This window comes from Diceros bicornis, chromosome 24, assembly GCF_020826845.1.
Source record: "Diceros bicornis minor isolate mBicDic1 chromosome 24, mDicBic1.mat.cur, whole genome shotgun sequence".
Taxonomy (NCBI): Eukaryota; Metazoa; Chordata; class Mammalia; order Perissodactyla; family Rhinocerotidae; genus Diceros; species Diceros bicornis.
In genome coordinates this window covers 39,925,783-39,942,358 of record NC_080763.1, presented here as the reverse complement: position 1 = coordinate 39,942,358, position 16,576 = coordinate 39,925,783, and the positions used below count along the sequence as shown (strand labels likewise).

Below are 16,576 nucleotides of genomic sequence, written 5' to 3'. Positions count from 1 at the left end.
GGCATGCCTGGTGGGGGACTGCCTTGGTTTCCCTGAGGGCTCTGGGGACCCAGTCTTCTCTAGAGTCCCTCCCTCATGCCGTCTGTGGAGACCAGTGACTGTCCTCGGCCACTAGGTGTCCTGCAGCCCGTCCTCTTTGAAACAGGAACCTGCTTGTCCTTCCGGTGCTGGAGCCCTGCCCTGACCCGTGGGCTTGTCAGAGGCCTGGGCTCGCCTCCCAGCCTCCACAGGTGAGCCCAGAATTCCTGAAACCAACCACCACATCCCACCACAGATAGATGGCTCCTTTAAGATCCTACCTAGCAGGGACATTTCCCAGAGGTATTTGGGAAAGCAGTTTCCTTGCCCTTCAGCAGAAGGTTCATGGAAAATGCTCTTTTTTCGGGAGACATGAATACAGAAGCAGGGAACCTCCAGAGGCTGCTAACAGCTGTCTTGTAACCATGCGAGTTGGCGGCCATAGGATGAAGCTGATAACTCAGAAAGCAGAGAGGAGGAATAGAAAAAGCAGGTCCTTGGCAAGTGTTGAGCTGCTGAATCAAACCTTGCCTGAAGCCTATCACCTTTGTGCTTTTCAGTTCAGTAAGCCAATAAAGTACCTTGAACTCTGAGCCAGTTGTAATCAAGTAACTATTCCTTATAACTACCTAATCCTTAAATGAAACAGCACCTCCTCTAGGAAACCTTCCCAGATAACTACAATTAGATTTAGTGTCTGCTTTTTCCGTCCTCCATGCCACGTAGCTTGATCCTCTCAACGTATTTCACACACTGTGTCATGTTATCAATTGGTATTGGTGGGTAACAAACGACCACAAAATTTGGTGACTGAAAAAGTATTTATTTAGCTCATGAATTAGTGGGTCAGCAATTTAGGCAGGTGGTTCTTCTGGTCTCAGCTGGGCTCCCTGGTACATCCAGTCGGCTGTGGGCTGGCTTTGCGGAGCTTAGCTGGGCTCCTTCACATGTCTGGGGCCTCCTCTGCAGTAAATGAGCTGACTCGGCTCCGTATGTGTGTTTGTCTTCCTCCAGCAGGCCAGCCGGATTCCAAGAGAGGGAAAACAACTCCACCCTGGGTGGGAGGAGTGTACAGATACATCAGAAGGGCATGGGTGCAGGGAAGGACGGAGAATGTGGTCATTTCTGGAACTGACCACAATCCCTTAACACGATTAGCTGCGTGCTGTTTAGCCTGGCCTGCCAACATTGCACGCTCTGGACAGAGGGACCCTCTGATCCACTGCAGCCACAGGGCCGGGGATGGAGCCCTTGAGGCCAGCTGGGAGCGTAGGAGTGAGCTGAGGGGGCACCCCAAGGAGACAGCCAGGCGGGGGAGGGGAGGAGAGGAAGACGACGTGAAGTCAGAGTGGGAGCTGGCCTGAGCTCCCGGAGCAGGTAGGTTGAGGTCTGAGACCCAAGTCGAAAGCGGAACCAGACCTTCTGGAAGCTGGGTGTGGCTCATCTGCACGGGCAGGCGGGTGGCAGATGTCAGGTCAGGGTGCACAGAACACCTGGCCCCTGATCCTGGGCCGGGCACCCACCGGGCCTCTGGAAATGGGTGCTCTGCACTGGCCCGCCTCTCGGGAGCCCCATCAGGGGAGGGAGGCCTGTCTGTCCTTGCAGGCTCTGGTCAGTCCCTCTCGGGGACTGGGGACCCTGGGCTCTGGACCAACAGGGCCAGAGCTCCCTGGAGAAATGCAACTGGTCCGCTTACGTGGAGAGCCCCAGGGGCCCCCAGGCCAGGCAGACACTGTTGCTGACATTCTAGAGCCACAGTGCAGCCAGGTCTTGAGTCTTGGGGGTGCGGGGAGAGGAGTCAATAATGGCTGAGGCTAAAGGGCGTGGTGACTCAGGGTCAGTGGCTCAAACGGTGACCCAAGAGCCAAGCCATCCTGTGATGCTGCCTCTGGCTGAGATCTTCAAAGAGACTTGGTCCAAGTCCCCATCTGAAGAGCAGCAAACTGAGGCTGGAAGGGGAGACGCAGGTCACAGAGTGAGTGGCAGGACTGGAAACTGACCTGCTTCCTGTCACGAATGTCCCGTGCTGGATCCTACTGAGCCCCTGCTCCCTCGCCCTGCCCCGTCCAGCGGCGCAGGCACCACGGGAAGGTCACAGCGTCTTGTCCTTGTTTCTCTTCCTTCTTTGAACAGTTTTGGGAGGCAGGGGGCTTGTCATTTGGGGGATGTCCATCCTGAGGCCGTGGAGGGTCACCTCCAGCATGGGAGCCCCTGTCTGCCTCAGCGCTGGGTCCAGCTGGAGGAGAGGAAGGGGTGCCTTTTGTAACCCACCAGCCGACCCAGCGAAGGCAGGAGGATGTTGGGTGACGTGGCGAGTCCAGCAGCCCCTGGGAGAGAGGGGAGGGTGAGAGCCCAAGTGTTACTGCACCAGGTCCGTTTTACCCCGTCGCCCAGAAAGCCAAACACCGAGACGACGAGATTGCAGAGAGAGAGGGTTTAATCACAAGGCAGCCAAGTGAGGAGAACGGGAGAACAAGTCTCCCATCTGCCTCCTGGATAAGGGGGACTCAGGGATATTTAGGGGGTGGGGGGTCAAGGTGGTCTGAAATGCAGAGATTGACGATTGGAGGCGAGGAGAGACGAGGTAATTGATGATCTGCACAGAGTCAGGGTTCATGCCTCTTCATAGGACGCGTGTTCACAAAATGGCTGTGTTAGCATGACCCGAGGGTGGAGTTTTTAGCCTCTTGACATCAAAAAGTCGCTTATCGGACATCTGCGCGGGCCCAGTTGATGAGTTGGTGGTCTCAACCGACCTGAAGTGGACAAGGGGTTCCAATTCCTGAAAAATAGCTCAAACACCCATTGCCATAGTGACCTCGGCTCCAGGGAGACGTCACCTACAGGAACCTAGCAGGAGTCAGATAGCATATTGCCAGAACAACCCACTTAACGATGGGCGGGTAAACAGCTAAAAGCTATAACCAGTAATTGCCAAAAGGAAAAAGAACTTTAGTTCCTAGCTACTTAATCATCAACAGCTGTTTGCTGGATTCACAAGGGGACAGGCAGCCGCCCGCCCCCAGCCGGTGAGGGTCAGAGACGCGAGGGACCCTCAGGAAGTTGGAGGCGCAGACACGCCACCCTGCTCCCTCCTCTACTTCCCCAAACCCTAGGGTCTCTGCTTTGGGAGCGCCTGCTGCAGGCAGCTGCGCAAAGAGGAGACATGAACTCTCTGGGGGTGAATCCACAGCCGCAGACAGGGCAGACCCTCTGAGAAAGGGCAGGCTGCCTCACCTGCCACTGCACATGGCTGGGGCCCAGAGACTGGAGGGCTGACCAGGAGTGCAGACCTCCTCTGGTTGGGGTGGGGATAGTGGGACCCGCTGCAGCACAGGAGGTGTTTAGTTTCCTGCGATCTGATAGGGCTGAGGAGCGGCCAGAAGCCAGCCCTGTTCCCATTGGTTCACCAGGGAGCTACTACCTCATGGAGCTTAGGCATTTCCTGAGCTGAGCTGGGGTGCCCGCGACCTTCTGCGCCATGGAATTAGCCCAGGCGGGCATCTGAGCCTCTTCCCTGGCCTCCAGGATAGTGTCAGCAGCGAGCCTGGCCACAGCGGGCGGGGCGGCCTGTGGCAGTGTCCTGGCTGGACTTCAATCAGTGGGTGAGAGTTCCTGGGAGAGGCTGGTGGGGGCGAGGAGGTGGCTGGGGAGGGCACAGGGTCCTGCCCAGGGGCCTGTGGGAGGGGAGAGGGTGACATCACCTGCAGCGCTCCCCCTGGGGGTCTGCCCTGGCTTTCTCTCTCAGGGGTCCGGGCCCCTCCCACCTAGACTGAGGGGACCTCTCTCTGGCTGGGTCCCCCTCTCTGGCTTCCATTTCCCTAATTCACACCCAGAATTCCCCTCTGGGAGGTTTTTACCTCCATGTCCACCCAGCCTTTCCTGGCAGTGTGTCCTGTTGGATCTCAGATCCAGAGCGTTGATTCCAACACAACTCCTCAGTTCAGGCCCGTTTTCTTCACTAGTTCATGCCAGCTCCCTCTTCAGTTTTATCTATTTATTCTTCCTGTTTATCTTCCCTTTTGCCCCCAGTTTCCCCCTCCCTCGAAGTCTACCTTTCTAATATGTTTAATGCCTGTTTTTCATATGCATTTCTGCAAAATAGGTGTTTTAGTTTGTCTGCGTGTGTTGAATTTGCACAAGGAATAGTAGGTTGCGTGTCTCCTTCCACTGCTTTTTTCACTGGGGAACTATGTTTTTGAGATCCCTCAGTGTGCCAGGTGAGCGTCTGATCCTTGTTTCCAACTGCTGCAAAGTGCTCCCGTGAGCATCACCGCCATGTACCTCTCTCTCTCCTGGGGTGGACCTCCAGGGGCCTCCCACCTCTGCCAGCACCGACAGCATAGCATGGAAAGGGAGACGTGGCCTTGACCACTGCCCGACCTCTGACCTCTGACCCCTGTGCACTCAGCCTCTGTTGTTCCTCTGGGCTAACCCTGTCATCCAAGGCTGCCCTGGGCCCGGCCGCATCTGCGCTGGGGTCCTGGCTGGGGACACTGAATGGCTCCTACCTGCTGAGATCCTCTGTCACGGCCCTGACTGTGTCCCCACTCGCAGGTAACTGACCCTGGGGACACACAGCCCTACTTGGGCCCCCTCAGTGCGTGGAAGTGTGACAAGAAAGTTAGTGCCTGGGCCACAGCCGGCAGTCCTTCCTGTGTGTCAGAAGTAGGAGCCTCAGCTGATGAGAAGCAACTGATAACCTGACAATGATGAGAACAGCTGGATTTGATCAAACGCTGTGATGTCCTTGTCTCTCTGCTTAACACTGGACATTCATCAATTCATTTAGTTCTCATAACAAGCCCAGAGGAAGATCACCAGGTCCCTTATTTATGAAGGAGGAACCATGGTCATGGGGCTGCTGCCCCCTAGTGGAGCCTGGGAGCAGAAGGAGAAGGGACATGCAGAGGCCCTGGCCTGGGAGGAGGCCTCAGGGCAGGGCAGGACAGGTTCTGAGCAGCCAGAAGGGCCAGGCCACTCTCCCCATGATGACACCGGGGGTCCCGGCAGGCAGGCCGGCAGACACACAGCACCCACTTCCCGGGGCCTTCTGCGTGTCGGGGCCCCGGGAGGCCAAGCTGCCCGCCAGCCTGGCATCGCCCCTCCTGCCAAACGATGACGTTAAGCACAAGTCCCTCCTACCTGGGCTCTTGATTCTTGAGTCTCTGGCTCCACACCCCACCCAGGGGGCCCCTCTGGCCACTCAGGGTTTGGCTTTCACATCTCTCTCTTGACTTTCTCCACTGTCACCCCAAGGCTCTCTCCCTGGGGGGCTGGCTGAGCACACCCCTGTACAGAGTGCCATCTTTGGAACACTCAGCCCCCACTGGCCCCAAAGATTGCAGTCCTGGCCCCTGTGGCTGCAGCAGCCCAGGACCTCTGCCTGCCCCCCGAGGGCCCAGAGTGTTGGAAGCCGGGCCCATACACCCCAAAATATGGTCCAGTGCTGTGCCTGGTTCCAGCCCCAGGGAGCACGGATGAGTTCTGCTTGGGAGGATCTGGGGCAGCTTCCCGGAGGAGGGGGCCACAGGTGGGGCCTTGAAGAATCAGGAGCATTCGAGCATTCCACAGTGCTTGCCCTGACTTCAGCCCGGTGGTGCAAAATGCAGGACATCCCTCCACATGAGGATTTAGTGCTGTCTGAGGAGCTTTTCTGGACTGTAGGAGAAAGTCACAGAAACCCCACTAATAAAACACTGACTCGACTGCAGATCCACATCCTGGCTCAGAGAGTGTAATGCTCATTCCCCTTCTCCTCTCCTTCCCCAATCAAACCACCAGGCCCTAAATGACTTCTCCAAGGGTCCCACCTTCCCCGAGAAGAGACAATGCAGGACGTGACTTCCCTCCCACATCTGTAGGGTTTTATTTGTTTTTGTTTTAACAAACCTGGCTCAGAAGGCAGAGAGGAAGAAAAGACAACTTCTGATATCTCCCCACAAACAACCCCCGACCTCCCAGGCAATCCGCAGGCAGAGCAGACGAAACAGAAACACTATCTGAGGACTGAGTTTTCGGGGACAAGGACCTCCCACCCCGTCTCCAGAGAGTTCTGGGCCAAGGCATGTGTCCCCACTCCGGACAGGGCGTTTGCCTCTGGAATCAGACTCCCCAGCAATCCTCACCCAGATCAGGGCTGGGGGTCCGCCTTCTCCGGACATCCCAGCGCTCTGAGCGAAGCAGGGAGGGGTCGGGTAGGGGTCATTCCTTCCTGTGTCCTCAACCTGGGGCACCCCCTCCCCAGAGGTGGGCCATGGGCTCGGGAGGTGGAGGGAGGCTAGTGTGGATCCATTCACAGAATGTTCTTTTGGTTTCTAGCCAAGACTGCTGTAGCTGTGATTGGAGGAGGTGAGTCCCCGCAGGGAAGGGCTCAAGTCCCCATCTGTCCCCGGACCCAGGGACTTGAGCAGCAACTGGTCTTGTGCGTGCCCAGGTTTGCCCCCGGCCTCACACGGATGGCAGGGGAGGAGCTGGAATGATGGAGATGAGCAGGAAGCAAGGAACTGGAAACAAGAAACAGGCAGCTTGACCCCAGGAGTGTCATGGAAACTCCAGTGAGGCAGCCCAGCGGGGCCAGCCTCCTCTTAGCAAAGCATTCACTGTGTGACCTGGGGCGTGTCTTGAGCTCCTGTTCCCTGCCACATATAAGGGGACGATGTTGCCCACTCAGGGACGTCCTGAAGTTACACAGGATGAGACGCGCACAGAGTTTGATCATAGGAGGTGCATTAAAGAGAAGCCATTGGCTCGTGACCCATTGTCTAGCAGCTTCTGATGGCTCTGTGGTGGTGCCATAGTGCTCTAGGTTGGGGTTCAAACGCATGCCATGCCCCTGGGTAAGATTTGCTGATATTAAAGATTTCCTCAGTGAAGACAAGAAGCTTGCACACCACTCCCTGGTTCCAGCATCTTCCTGAGGCAGAAACTGAGGCCCAGAGGACAAATGACTTTCCCAAGAAAGGTCTTGCTGCAAATCAGAGTCCAGCTCAGAGCCCCGTCCCCAGTGACCCTGCAAGTCCCTCAATCCGCCTTCCCCGCCTAGTGGTGGTTCCCTCTACTCGGGATGCTGGCCATGCCCATGTCTCCCAAGCTCAGAGGTCACCCCCTCTCCAGACCTCCTGAAGTCCCCGAGCTTGACGAGTGTTTGGGGGGTGGGTATCCATTCCCCCAGCCCTCCCCTCAACCCAGCTCCTCTCCTCCCACAGCCGTGACCGTGGGGGCTGTACCCGTGGCACTGGGCGCCATAGGCTTCACCGGGGCAGGAATCGCCGCTGGCTCCATAGCAGCCAAGATGATGTCCGCAGCCGCCATCGCCAACGGGGGCGGAGTTGCAGCCGGCAGCCTGGTGGCTACTCTGCAGTCGGTGGGTAAGTGTCCCCGCCGGCCTTGCTGTGCAGGGCGAGGAGAAGGACTAGAGCCTCAGAGGATCCGGCCCAGATCTTAGCCCTGTGACCTTCCGTCTCTCAGCCTTGGTCCCTCCTCCATGTTCCCTCTCTGGGTTTCTCTGAGGGAGATGGAGGAGAGGGGAAGGAGTCCGGCCTGGGGTGTGCTGGGTTGAGGCTGCCTCTGCTCAAAGCAGAGTGGCAGGGTTCCTTGGGGCATCTCCGCCCCACCTGGGCCTCAGCCTCCTCCCCTGAAGAGGAACGCAGCTTCCAGCTCTCGGTTTCACCACCCGGGTTCATGCCCCGGGTAGCTGCCTGCAGCAGCCCTCCCAAAGCAGAGATCCTGGGGGTTTGGAAGACAGAGGAGGGTGCTGGGTGGGCACTGTGGGCCTCAGGCCCTCCTGAGGGGCCCTGGAGTCTGACACCACGGCACTGTCCACAGAGCTGTCCCAGCCTGCCCGTCCCACTCTGCTCCCCTCTGCTTCTCTTCTAGGAGCAGCTGGACTCTCCCTGTCGTCCAAAGTCATCGTGGGCTCCGTTGGGTCTGCCCTCGCCACCGTGGTGCTGTAATAGCTCCCTGTTGCTCCCCCTGCAGAGAAGAGGACAGGGTGGGGCCAGCCCCATGCAGGGAGGGACCTGTCCTAGGGTGACAGTGTGCCAAACGCTGCACCCCCAAATGAAAATAAGGAATAAAAATGAGTTGTTGCAACCCCTCCCGGATCCCCTCTTCTTGCTCGCTGGCAGTCGGGGTGGGAGGCTCACTTCTCTTTCCCCACCATGAGCGCCATGGTGTTGGGGTGTGATGAGCTGGATGGAGCCTAAATGTGAACATGGGAAGCTGCCCCTGCCCCATTCTGACTCCACGTGTGACCCCCAGCAGGTCACCTCCTCTCTGCGCCTGTGTCTGCCCCTCTCCAAGTGGGGAGTTGACCTAAATGACCTCAGGGTGGGTGCTGGCTCAGTTCCTGTGCAGAGTTGGGACTCGGGGATGGAGGGCATCCTGTTGGGATCACTTGCCTCAGAGCTGAGCCTCATGGGCACACTTGCCCCACCCCCGGCCTCTATGCATCCAATGGCTATGTCCTAAGGGCCTGGCTCAGGCTGGGAAAGCACAGGCCCCGCGCTGTCACTGCCCCATCCCAGAGTCCAAGGCCACCGCCCTGGCCCTGGCTTTTTCCCCCACAGTCAGCAGGAACATCTGTCAGGGGCTCTGACTTTCTGCTTCAGTGCCTGGTCCCTAAATGTCCTTCTCCCAGAACAAGGTGTGTAGAAACTTCTCCTCATGAGGCCGGGTTCCATCCCAGAGCATCAGAAAATCTGCTTCCATGGTGATTCACTTTCTCCACACACTCTTTGAACAGGTCAGTGGGTCAGCCACGGGGCTGGGTGCGAGGGACCACAGGAGACGTGACTTGGCCTTTTCCCAGGAGGAGCTCTTGTTCTCCTGGGAGGATGGACCAACAGCAGGCAGCCATGGACACTGCCCTCTGATCAATGCCATGCCAGAGCCAGCCAGGGCTCTGTGGGGGCCCAGAGGAAGGCATGTAACAATAATGTCTGAGTCCGTTCCAGCTGCTGTAACAAAAATACCATAGACGGGGTGGCTTATACACAACAGAAATTTATATCTCTCAGTTTTGGAGGCTGGGAAGTCCAAGATCAAGGCACCGGCAGATTAGGTGTCTGGGGAGAATCCCCTTCCTATTTCCCTGTGTCCTCACATGACAGCAGGGGCAAGAGAGCTCCCTGGGTTCTCTTTTATGGGCACTAGTCCCCTTCATGAGGCTCTGCCCTCATGATCTAAGCACCTACCAAAGCCCCCACCTCCTAAGACCATCACCGTGGGGGTTAGGATTTCAACTTGTGGATTTTGGGGGCACACGAACATTCAGGCCATAGCAGGGATGTTGGGGAAGGGAGTTTGGAGTTTATCTTGAGGGTTTTGGAGAGACACTGAAGGGGTTCAACATGACAGTGACCCCATCACAGATCCTACCCCCTGCATACCCTGTCTGAGGAGCCGTCAGCAGCCTGATGGGATTCCAGTTCCAATGAGAACCAAACGAGTGAGTCTAGCGCAATGGACATGTACAAAGTCCACCACCTCATCCGTGTCCTCAGTGGCTCCTGGTCGGGGCGGTGAAGCACGGCTGCCACCCAGCCATAGGAACAGACCCCTTAGGGTTTTATTAACTCAATTTTCCACTATTTTTCTTCCTCCCGTTCTTGATGCCTTGGAGAATCTGATAAAAGCTGTGAACTCTCTCCCTACAAAATGCACACACCGCAAATAATGCCTCGAACGACGGGCATTCATTAGAGCCTCTGAAGACCTTCCTCGGAGCCGAAGGTAAAGCCTCTGCCCTGACTACAAGTCAACGGCCCCCTGGGAAGGGCACTTGGGTCTCTCCCGGATTTGGAAGATGGACAGGCCGGCATCTCTCCCTGCCGAGGCCCAGCAGACAGCCCTGCAAGGCCACCCCAGAGCACCCGTTGTCCAGACTGTGTGTCCTGACCTCCCTCCCCATCCCACTCCTGAGGGTGAGGCCCCCCCACTTCCCAGGGGGCCTGTTTCTGTTCTGACATTGAGTCCACGGCCCCCATCTCTAGCTCCACGGCTCTGACCCTCAGGTTTGGCCTCTGTAGCAGGGCACCCAGTGACCCTCACCGTGTATACTCCCCACACTTTTGGGTCGGGGTGGACCCTGTGGATATGATGAGATATCACTCCTTAATTATGTTAAGTTACATGACAAGAGGGAGACTATGCAGGTGGGTCAGATCTAATCACAGGAGCCCTTTAAAAGCAGAGTGTTCTCTGCTCATCACTGACAGAAAGTCAGAGATTTGAAGCAAGAGGGGAATCTGAGGGTTCTTACCACAGCCTCCAAATGGGAGCCAGGCTGGCTGGACCCTTGATTTTGGCCTTGTGAGCCCCTAAGCAGAGAGTGCAGTCAAGCCTCAGTCAAGATACTAAGTAGGTGTTATTTTAAGCCATTTAGTTGGTGGTAATCTGTGACACAGGACTAGACACTAAGACAGCCTTGATACCCCGGCTCCCTTCACCAGGCTGAGGGCTCACTTGGGACTGGCTGAACTCACTCTGGCAGCCCCAGGATTTCTGACTCTCCCAGCTTCCATGGGCCCTGGGGCCCTGGGTCCTGCCCTTGTGGATTCCAGGGGTCCCAGCCTGCCCTCAGGAGCCCCGAGTGTCGGGGGAAGCCAGGCACATCCCCTGCTGATCACATCTGGCACACAGTGGCTCAGGGTGCTGCCGGGTAGAGCACAGGAGGCAGAGACGAACTCTCATTGTGGGGTCTGTGGTGGCGTCCTGTCGAGACCAGTGTCCTCATCACCATGGCAGAGACAGCTATTCGTTACCCCATGTCTACTCTTTCCTTCTGGCTCATGTGAAGAGAGCTCTGATTTTCGGCCAGCTGCATGATCCCCAGTGAAAGGCTGCATTCTCTGCCCCTCTTGCAGCCAGGTGTGCTCCGGGGACTGGGCTCTGGCCAGTGAGAGGTGAGCAGAAATGAAGTATGCCACTCTCTGGGCTGGCATTTGGGGGGGGGGCCTGCCTTTGCCTTTTGGCCCTTCCCATGGGCTCTGCTGCAGGCAGGGGAGTGACCACCTTCACCCTGCAGATGAGAGCAGCACCTTAAGCAAGGCAGAGCAACAAGACTGCGGGAGCCTGGGCCTCTGGGATCAGAGCCACCACCCTGCCTGAGACCTTTACACAACTGAGTAACAGAGGAAGAAAATCCTCTTGTTTAAGCCAAGAGGGTCTCTTTTACAGCAAGCAAACATATGTTCTAATGAACACACGTAGGGAATCTTTTGATTGCAAATAGAAGACTCAGTCCAACACAAGAGTGTCTTTTACCTGTTCCTTCCCAATATACCACTAAAATAACGGTAAAGGACTAAGAAAGGCTTAAACCCACATGGAGAAAGAGAAGGGGAGAGAAGATGACAGCAACCGAACTTTAGGAGCCAGAAATCACATGGACATGTGGTTCCACTTGGCAGTGGCCAGAAACCTGAATCTTAAGTTGTCAGTGGAGAAGGAGATTTGAAAAAGGCAACTTTGCCCTGTAGCACCCCAAAGGCTCAGCTTCTGGAAGCTGGCATTAGGGTGGACTGGCAAGAGGGCTGGTTGGAAGTTTGTTCAGGAAGCAGGCAGAGCCCCAGGTACCCCGTCCAACAGACCACTGTGCGTTTATTTTTAGTGAGGTTGGGTCTCTGGGACAGGGGGCTCCAGGCACAGCTGAGAGCAGGGGCTTCATACTAAACGTGAGAGTGTCCGTGTAAGTGTTGAGACCCTCAATCTTCATCGACAGGTACCGAGAAGGCTGGCAGCCAGGTTATAACATAAGGGACGGAGGGAGGAAGATTCTTCTGGGAATCTTACCAGCTCAAGAAAACAAATGCTCACATGCTGACACCTCAGGTGGTGGGGGCGCTGTTGAAAGGTTCAGCCAGATGACAGTAGGTCCCTGAGTTGACAAGAGCCCCTCCTTGTCATGGCATAGCCTGTCATAGGGCATCTGTGAAGGCTCAGACACGAAAGGGGAGAGATGTAGCCCCTCATATCTCTGTTCTGCTCCCTCCTGTCACCCCCAGCTCTGGGCACTCACCCTCTGACAGAAGTGCAGTTTCATCACTGGCTTGCCCCCACCCCACCCCAGGAGACTAGACGACCGGAGGGGGACACAGAGGCTAGTCTGAGATTGAGGACAACAGCAGGTCCAGACAGGGGTCCTGAGATGAGGGGAGTGTACCTCAGGAGGGATGTGGATGGAGGGGTTGTGACTTCCATGGCACCTACTGGGGGAGGGAGGAAAGGGCTTCTGTTTCCTAGGAGCCCTGCCCTCTGTCCTCTGGAGACCCCACAGCAACTTCTGAGACATCCCTGGGGCACCCTAGACACCCACAGAGCGATCTAAAAGCGCTGGAACAAGAGGATCAACACAAATAACATGAAACATGGATCCACTGCGGTCAAGACACTGCCCGTGATCATCACATAAAACGCGCACAGCACCCCAGCACAGGCCGTGCTGCGCCCCTCTCTTGTAGCTGTTGTTAGAAGAACCTGGAAGAAGTGATCCAAGTCCCTGACTCCTGCTGCTACTGATGACGGGCATCTTTCCACAGGCGGAGGATGGTCGACTTGTGGGTTATTTCCAGGAGACCAGGGCCTTAAACTGGCTCCCTGCCTACAAGCTCCCTCCTGGCTGCCTCCTCGAGCAACCAACCTGTGTTTGGAGACCTAAAATTATTTTCATAATGAATCAGACAACTTCAGATTGATGAAGAGATTCAGGCTGGGGTGGCGGCGGGGGGAGGTGGAGTACTTCAACAGGTTCCGGCATCTTCGGGCCAGCCCAGCCAGGCCCTCTTGAGTGTCTTTGATAACAGGGATTTTCTAGAGGACAAGGTAACTGAGAAGCAACATTTTTCAAAGTGTCATTGTGCCAGGCTTTCCCTGACAGATTGCAAAGACGTAGGGACCGCCCAGTGATTTGAGAGATTTACCCCGACTCTTGGCTCATGGCGTTGTCCCGGGTAGCCCGGCTGGGGGGCCGGCCCCAAAGCTGAGCCATGTTCTCTGCTGGGATTCCAACAGACCTGGGCCTGTCTGGGTCACTATGAGACAGACTGTGGGGCCCCCTGTCTGAGTCTCATCCTGATGGAAGGGGATGGATAAGGCCAGACATGGCCGGATTTCAGGAACCATCTGCTAGAGTGCTGGCTGTCTCGGGCTCAGCCCCACGGGCTTGAGTGGGGCCTGAGGAGAGGGCAGGAAGTCGTCTTAGGCTGAGACCCTGCGACGTGGATTTGAGTGGGAGGTGACCCCAGGGAGCACCTACAGGAGAATGGGAGACGAGACAGGGAAGGACAGGCAGCCAGGAAAGGGCCAGCAATGAGTGAGTTTGCACTGTGGGCCTCTGAGGCTCAATCCTGTTGGAGACCCTGGGAGAAAGTATGGGACAGGCCTCAGAGTTGTCCCCCTCAGGGGTGTGTATCCCCAACTAAAATCCATCATTGGCTGAGGGCCATTCTGGGGGGACCCACACCCCGACACTTCCAGCCTGCCTTGTGGGCGTCAGGGGTGGGACCTGGGAGGGACAGTCACAGGTGCTGGCAGTAGGCGCCCCAGGCAGGCACTGGGAGAGCGCCGGGGATATGGACACGGCTCCTACAGCGTCCACTGCACCAGCTCAGGAGTGACATGGGTGACGGTACTTATCCTGGGAAACAGGTACCCTCCTCTGTGGCCTGTAGTGGGAGGTGGGTCTTCTCAGGAGTTAAATGAGGCACAAACTGAGGCCCACGGAAGGCCCAAGAATGGCCCCGGCTTTTACAGTCCATCCCTTGTAAGACTAGGACCAACCAAAGCCTCCTGCCCACTGATTCTGTGCTTGCTCAGCCTGCCCCCTCCCACTGCCCCTCCACAAGGCAGGCTGGGGGAATGGGGAGAACTGGGAACCTCCAATTCACAACCCCCCAACCAGGGCTGCAAGGAGCAAAGACAGGGAGGTGCATCTGCCATGATCTTTATTTCTCAGGCTTCTCTGACCTGAGTGGGGGCTTTGGAGCTTCACCTTGGGATGCATTTTCTCCTGGCTGGTCCCCTTCAGCCTTGCGTCCAGCTGGGGAAGAGGATGGGGGTACCTTTTTTGATCCTCCCAGCAAGGCCCCAAAAGTTGATCCAGCAGAGGCCAGGAGGATGTTGGATGATGTGGAGAGTCCAGCTGCCCCTGGGGAAGAGACAGAGGGTGGGCACGGGGAACATGCCAGGGCCTCTCAGGAGGCCTGAGGCCCAGAAATCCCACGTGGATCCCTCCTCCAGGTCCTGAAACCCCCAGGGCTCCGCTTTCGGCAGAGGATGCTGGGGCGGCTGAGAGAGAGAAGAGACGGGTGAATGCATGGGAATTAAGAGGCAGAGGAGAGTCAGCGACAGACCCCGAGAGCTACGGGTCCTTTCACCTTACACAGGAGGCCCCTGAGACCCAGAGAGGGGAGGGGCCCTGCCTAGACCACCCAGGCATCAGATTTGGGAGGGCTGGACCCAGAGCCCTGGGCTCCTTCCCTCTTCTCTCTCCCAGAACCCCTCACCCCTCCACTCCCACTGCAAACCTCACTCAGAAGGAGCCAGAAAGAGGACAGTGAGGGAGAGAAAGGACCAGGGATGCTGAGGACCAGGGAACTGGAGGGCGAGGATGGGCCCTCCCTCAGGCTTAGCCTCTGGGCTGAATCCCGCCCTGGCTCTGGCCCTCCTCCCCGTCCTCCCCCTCGGGGCACTTACCCACCGACTGTAGAATAGCCACCAGGCTGCCTGGAGCAACTCCACCCCCGTTGGCGATGGCGGCTGCAGACATCATCTTGGCTGCTATGGAGGAGGCAGCGATTCCTGCCCCGGTGAAGCCCATGGCGCCCAGCACCACGGGCACAGCCCCCACGGCCAGGGCTGTCGGAGGAGAAGGACCTGGGTGTGGGCATGGGCTCAGGGGCATGGACTGCTTAGGAATTCCTTGAGAGTTTGGGGTCTGTCTGCTCTAAGCATAAGGGAGAGAGCAGCTTGGAGAAGGTTCCCAAGGTAAAGAAAAAGGAGGGACTATTGGAGCCAGTTGGGGGCAAAGAAGTCTAGGCATAGCCCTGGTTGGGTCTCTAACTTGCTGTGTGACACTGAGGAAGTCACTACCCCTCACTGGGCCTCAGGTGTGTGTCTGTATGTGTGGGGGACTAAACAAATCATTACTGTTTTTAGCAGCAAATCCCTTCTCAAATGAAATCTTCTCTATGTGCTCCTTATATATAAGGACTAGAGGAGCAGCGAGTCGGTGATGGAGGTGACCTCTTTAGCAGGAGTATTGTGAGTACTGCCCCCAGCCCCTAAGATTCAACTAGGCAGCTCCAAGAGTGGAGGAGGTGGTGGTGGGCTAGCCCTCATAACCCCTGCAGCGCCGCGTCTCTAAGGTCTCCACCCTTCCCAGGACCCGGGGCCAGATGAAGGCTTGGCGATTGAGGGGATCCAGGTAACTCACCTCCTCCTACTGCAGCAGCAGCCGCCCGTTCTTGGGAGACAAAAAGGTTGAGAGAGAGAGAGCGAGTGAGCTAGTTAGATGGTTGATGGAGCGAGGGAAGAAAGCGACTCCTCTGGCCCTTCGTTGAGGTGGGGTCCAGGACGCCTGTCCCCTGCCCAGGCCGCCAACTCCGTGGGGAAGCAAGACTCACTTATCATGGTGAGGCCCTCTACGACCCAGTTCAGCTCAGGAAATGACGAAGCTCCGTGGAGGGTGAACCAATGGGGGACACGGCCGGCCCCTCGCTGCTCCTCAGCCCTATGAAAACGCAGGAATACGCCTTCTGCCCGCGCCAGTCTGCTCGCCCGCGCCCCCTCGCAACCCCGCACTCGCCCATCTTTGCTCGTCCGCGCCCCCCCACCCGGCTCTCGCCCATCTTTGCTCGCCCGCGCCGCCCCCACCCCGCACTCGCCCATCTTTGCTCGTCCGCGCCCCCCCACCCCGCACTCGCCCATCTTTGCTCGCCCGCCCCCCCCCCACCCCGCACTTGCTCCTCGTTTGCTTGTCCGCGCCCACCCCACCCCGCACTCGCCCATCTTTGCTCGCCCGCCCCCCCCCACCCCGCACTTGCTCCTCGTTTGCTTGTCCGCGCCCACCCCACCCCGCACTCGCCCATCTTTGCTCGCCCGCGCCCACCCCACCCCGCACTTGCTCCTCGTTTGCTTGCCCACCGATTCGCTCGCCCACTCACCCGCTGGCTCTGCTGCCCACTGGTGGTTTCCCTCGGGTTGGTTTCTCACTTGCTTGATGGCTCTACGCAAGAGAAAAGAGCCCAAAGCACCTGAAAGCCGAAGCAAGTGGGCCCTGGTTCCGAATTGTAACATGTTTTTCCCCTGTTGTCAGAAGAGTTGTTCGCTGCAAAAAAAAAAAAAAACAAAACAGTAAGGAGAAAAAGCAATATTTAATTTCACTTACAGAGGGAGACACTGATACATTTTGGAGCATTTCGTTTAAGTCTGTCTCGCCAAAGTCGCCCATCTCTGCCACTCTCAAAATATGTAACACCCCCCATCCTGCCAAGTTCCAATCACACTGTGCACACTGCTTTGCAAATTACTCATTTTACTTAATCGGTCGTTTAAA

The 16,576-nt window shown here is 57.1% G+C and overlaps 2 protein-coding genes across 2 annotated transcripts; one reads left to right on the top strand and one right to left on the bottom strand.

The window, feature by feature from the left end:
* Window positions 1-3: 3 nt before the first annotated feature.
* LOC131421180 (interferon alpha-inducible protein 27, mitochondrial-like) lies at window positions 4-8,111 on the top strand. Its single transcript, XM_058567902.1, has 6 exons — window positions 4-10; window positions 3,528-3,629; window positions 4,447-4,575; window positions 6,340-6,369; window positions 7,227-7,388; window positions 7,897-8,111. Exons 1-6 carry the CDS (start codon window positions 4-6, stop codon window positions 7,971-7,973), a joined length of 507 nt encoding a protein of 168 aa, XP_058423885.1. The 3' UTR covers window positions 7,974-8,111.
* A 5,836-nt stretch (window positions 8,112-13,947) lies between these two features.
* Window positions 13,948-15,720, bottom strand: LOC131421068 (interferon alpha-inducible protein 27-like protein 2). The gene is made up of 4 exons (XM_058567625.1): window positions 15,645-15,720; window positions 15,455-15,484; window positions 14,716-14,877; window positions 13,948-14,167 (listed from the first exon to the last, which is right to left on the bottom strand). Exons 1-4 carry the CDS (start codon window positions 15,649-15,651, stop codon window positions 13,965-13,967), a joined length of 402 nt encoding a protein of 133 aa, XP_058423608.1. The 5' UTR covers window positions 15,652-15,720; the 3' UTR covers window positions 13,948-13,964.
* Between the last annotated feature and the right edge of the window lie 856 nt (window positions 15,721-16,576).

What these genes read in the sequence shown, in the direction of transcription:
- LOC131421180 (XM_058567902.1), top strand. An exon ending in GACTGTGTCCCCACTCGCAG is followed by an intron (nt 4,576 to 6,339) that starts GTAACTGACCCT and finishes TTTGGTTTCTAG; the next exon opens with CCAAGACTGCTGTAGCTGTG. An exon ending in TGTAGCTGTGATTGGAGGAG is followed by an intron (nt 6,370 to 7,226) that starts GTGAGTCCCCGC and finishes CTCCTCCCACAG; the next exon opens with CCGTGACCGTGGGGGCTGTA.
- LOC131421068 (XM_058567625.1), bottom strand. An exon ending in TGCTGCTGCAGTAGGAGGAG is followed by an intron (nt 14,878 to 15,454) that starts GTGAGTTACCTG and finishes CTCCTCCGACAG; the next exon opens with CCCTGGCCGTGGGGGCTGTG. An exon ending in GGCTATTCTACAGTCGGTGG is followed by an intron (nt 14,168 to 14,715) that starts GTAAGTGCCCCG and finishes TCTCTTCCCCAG; the next exon opens with GGGCAGCTGGACTCTCCACA.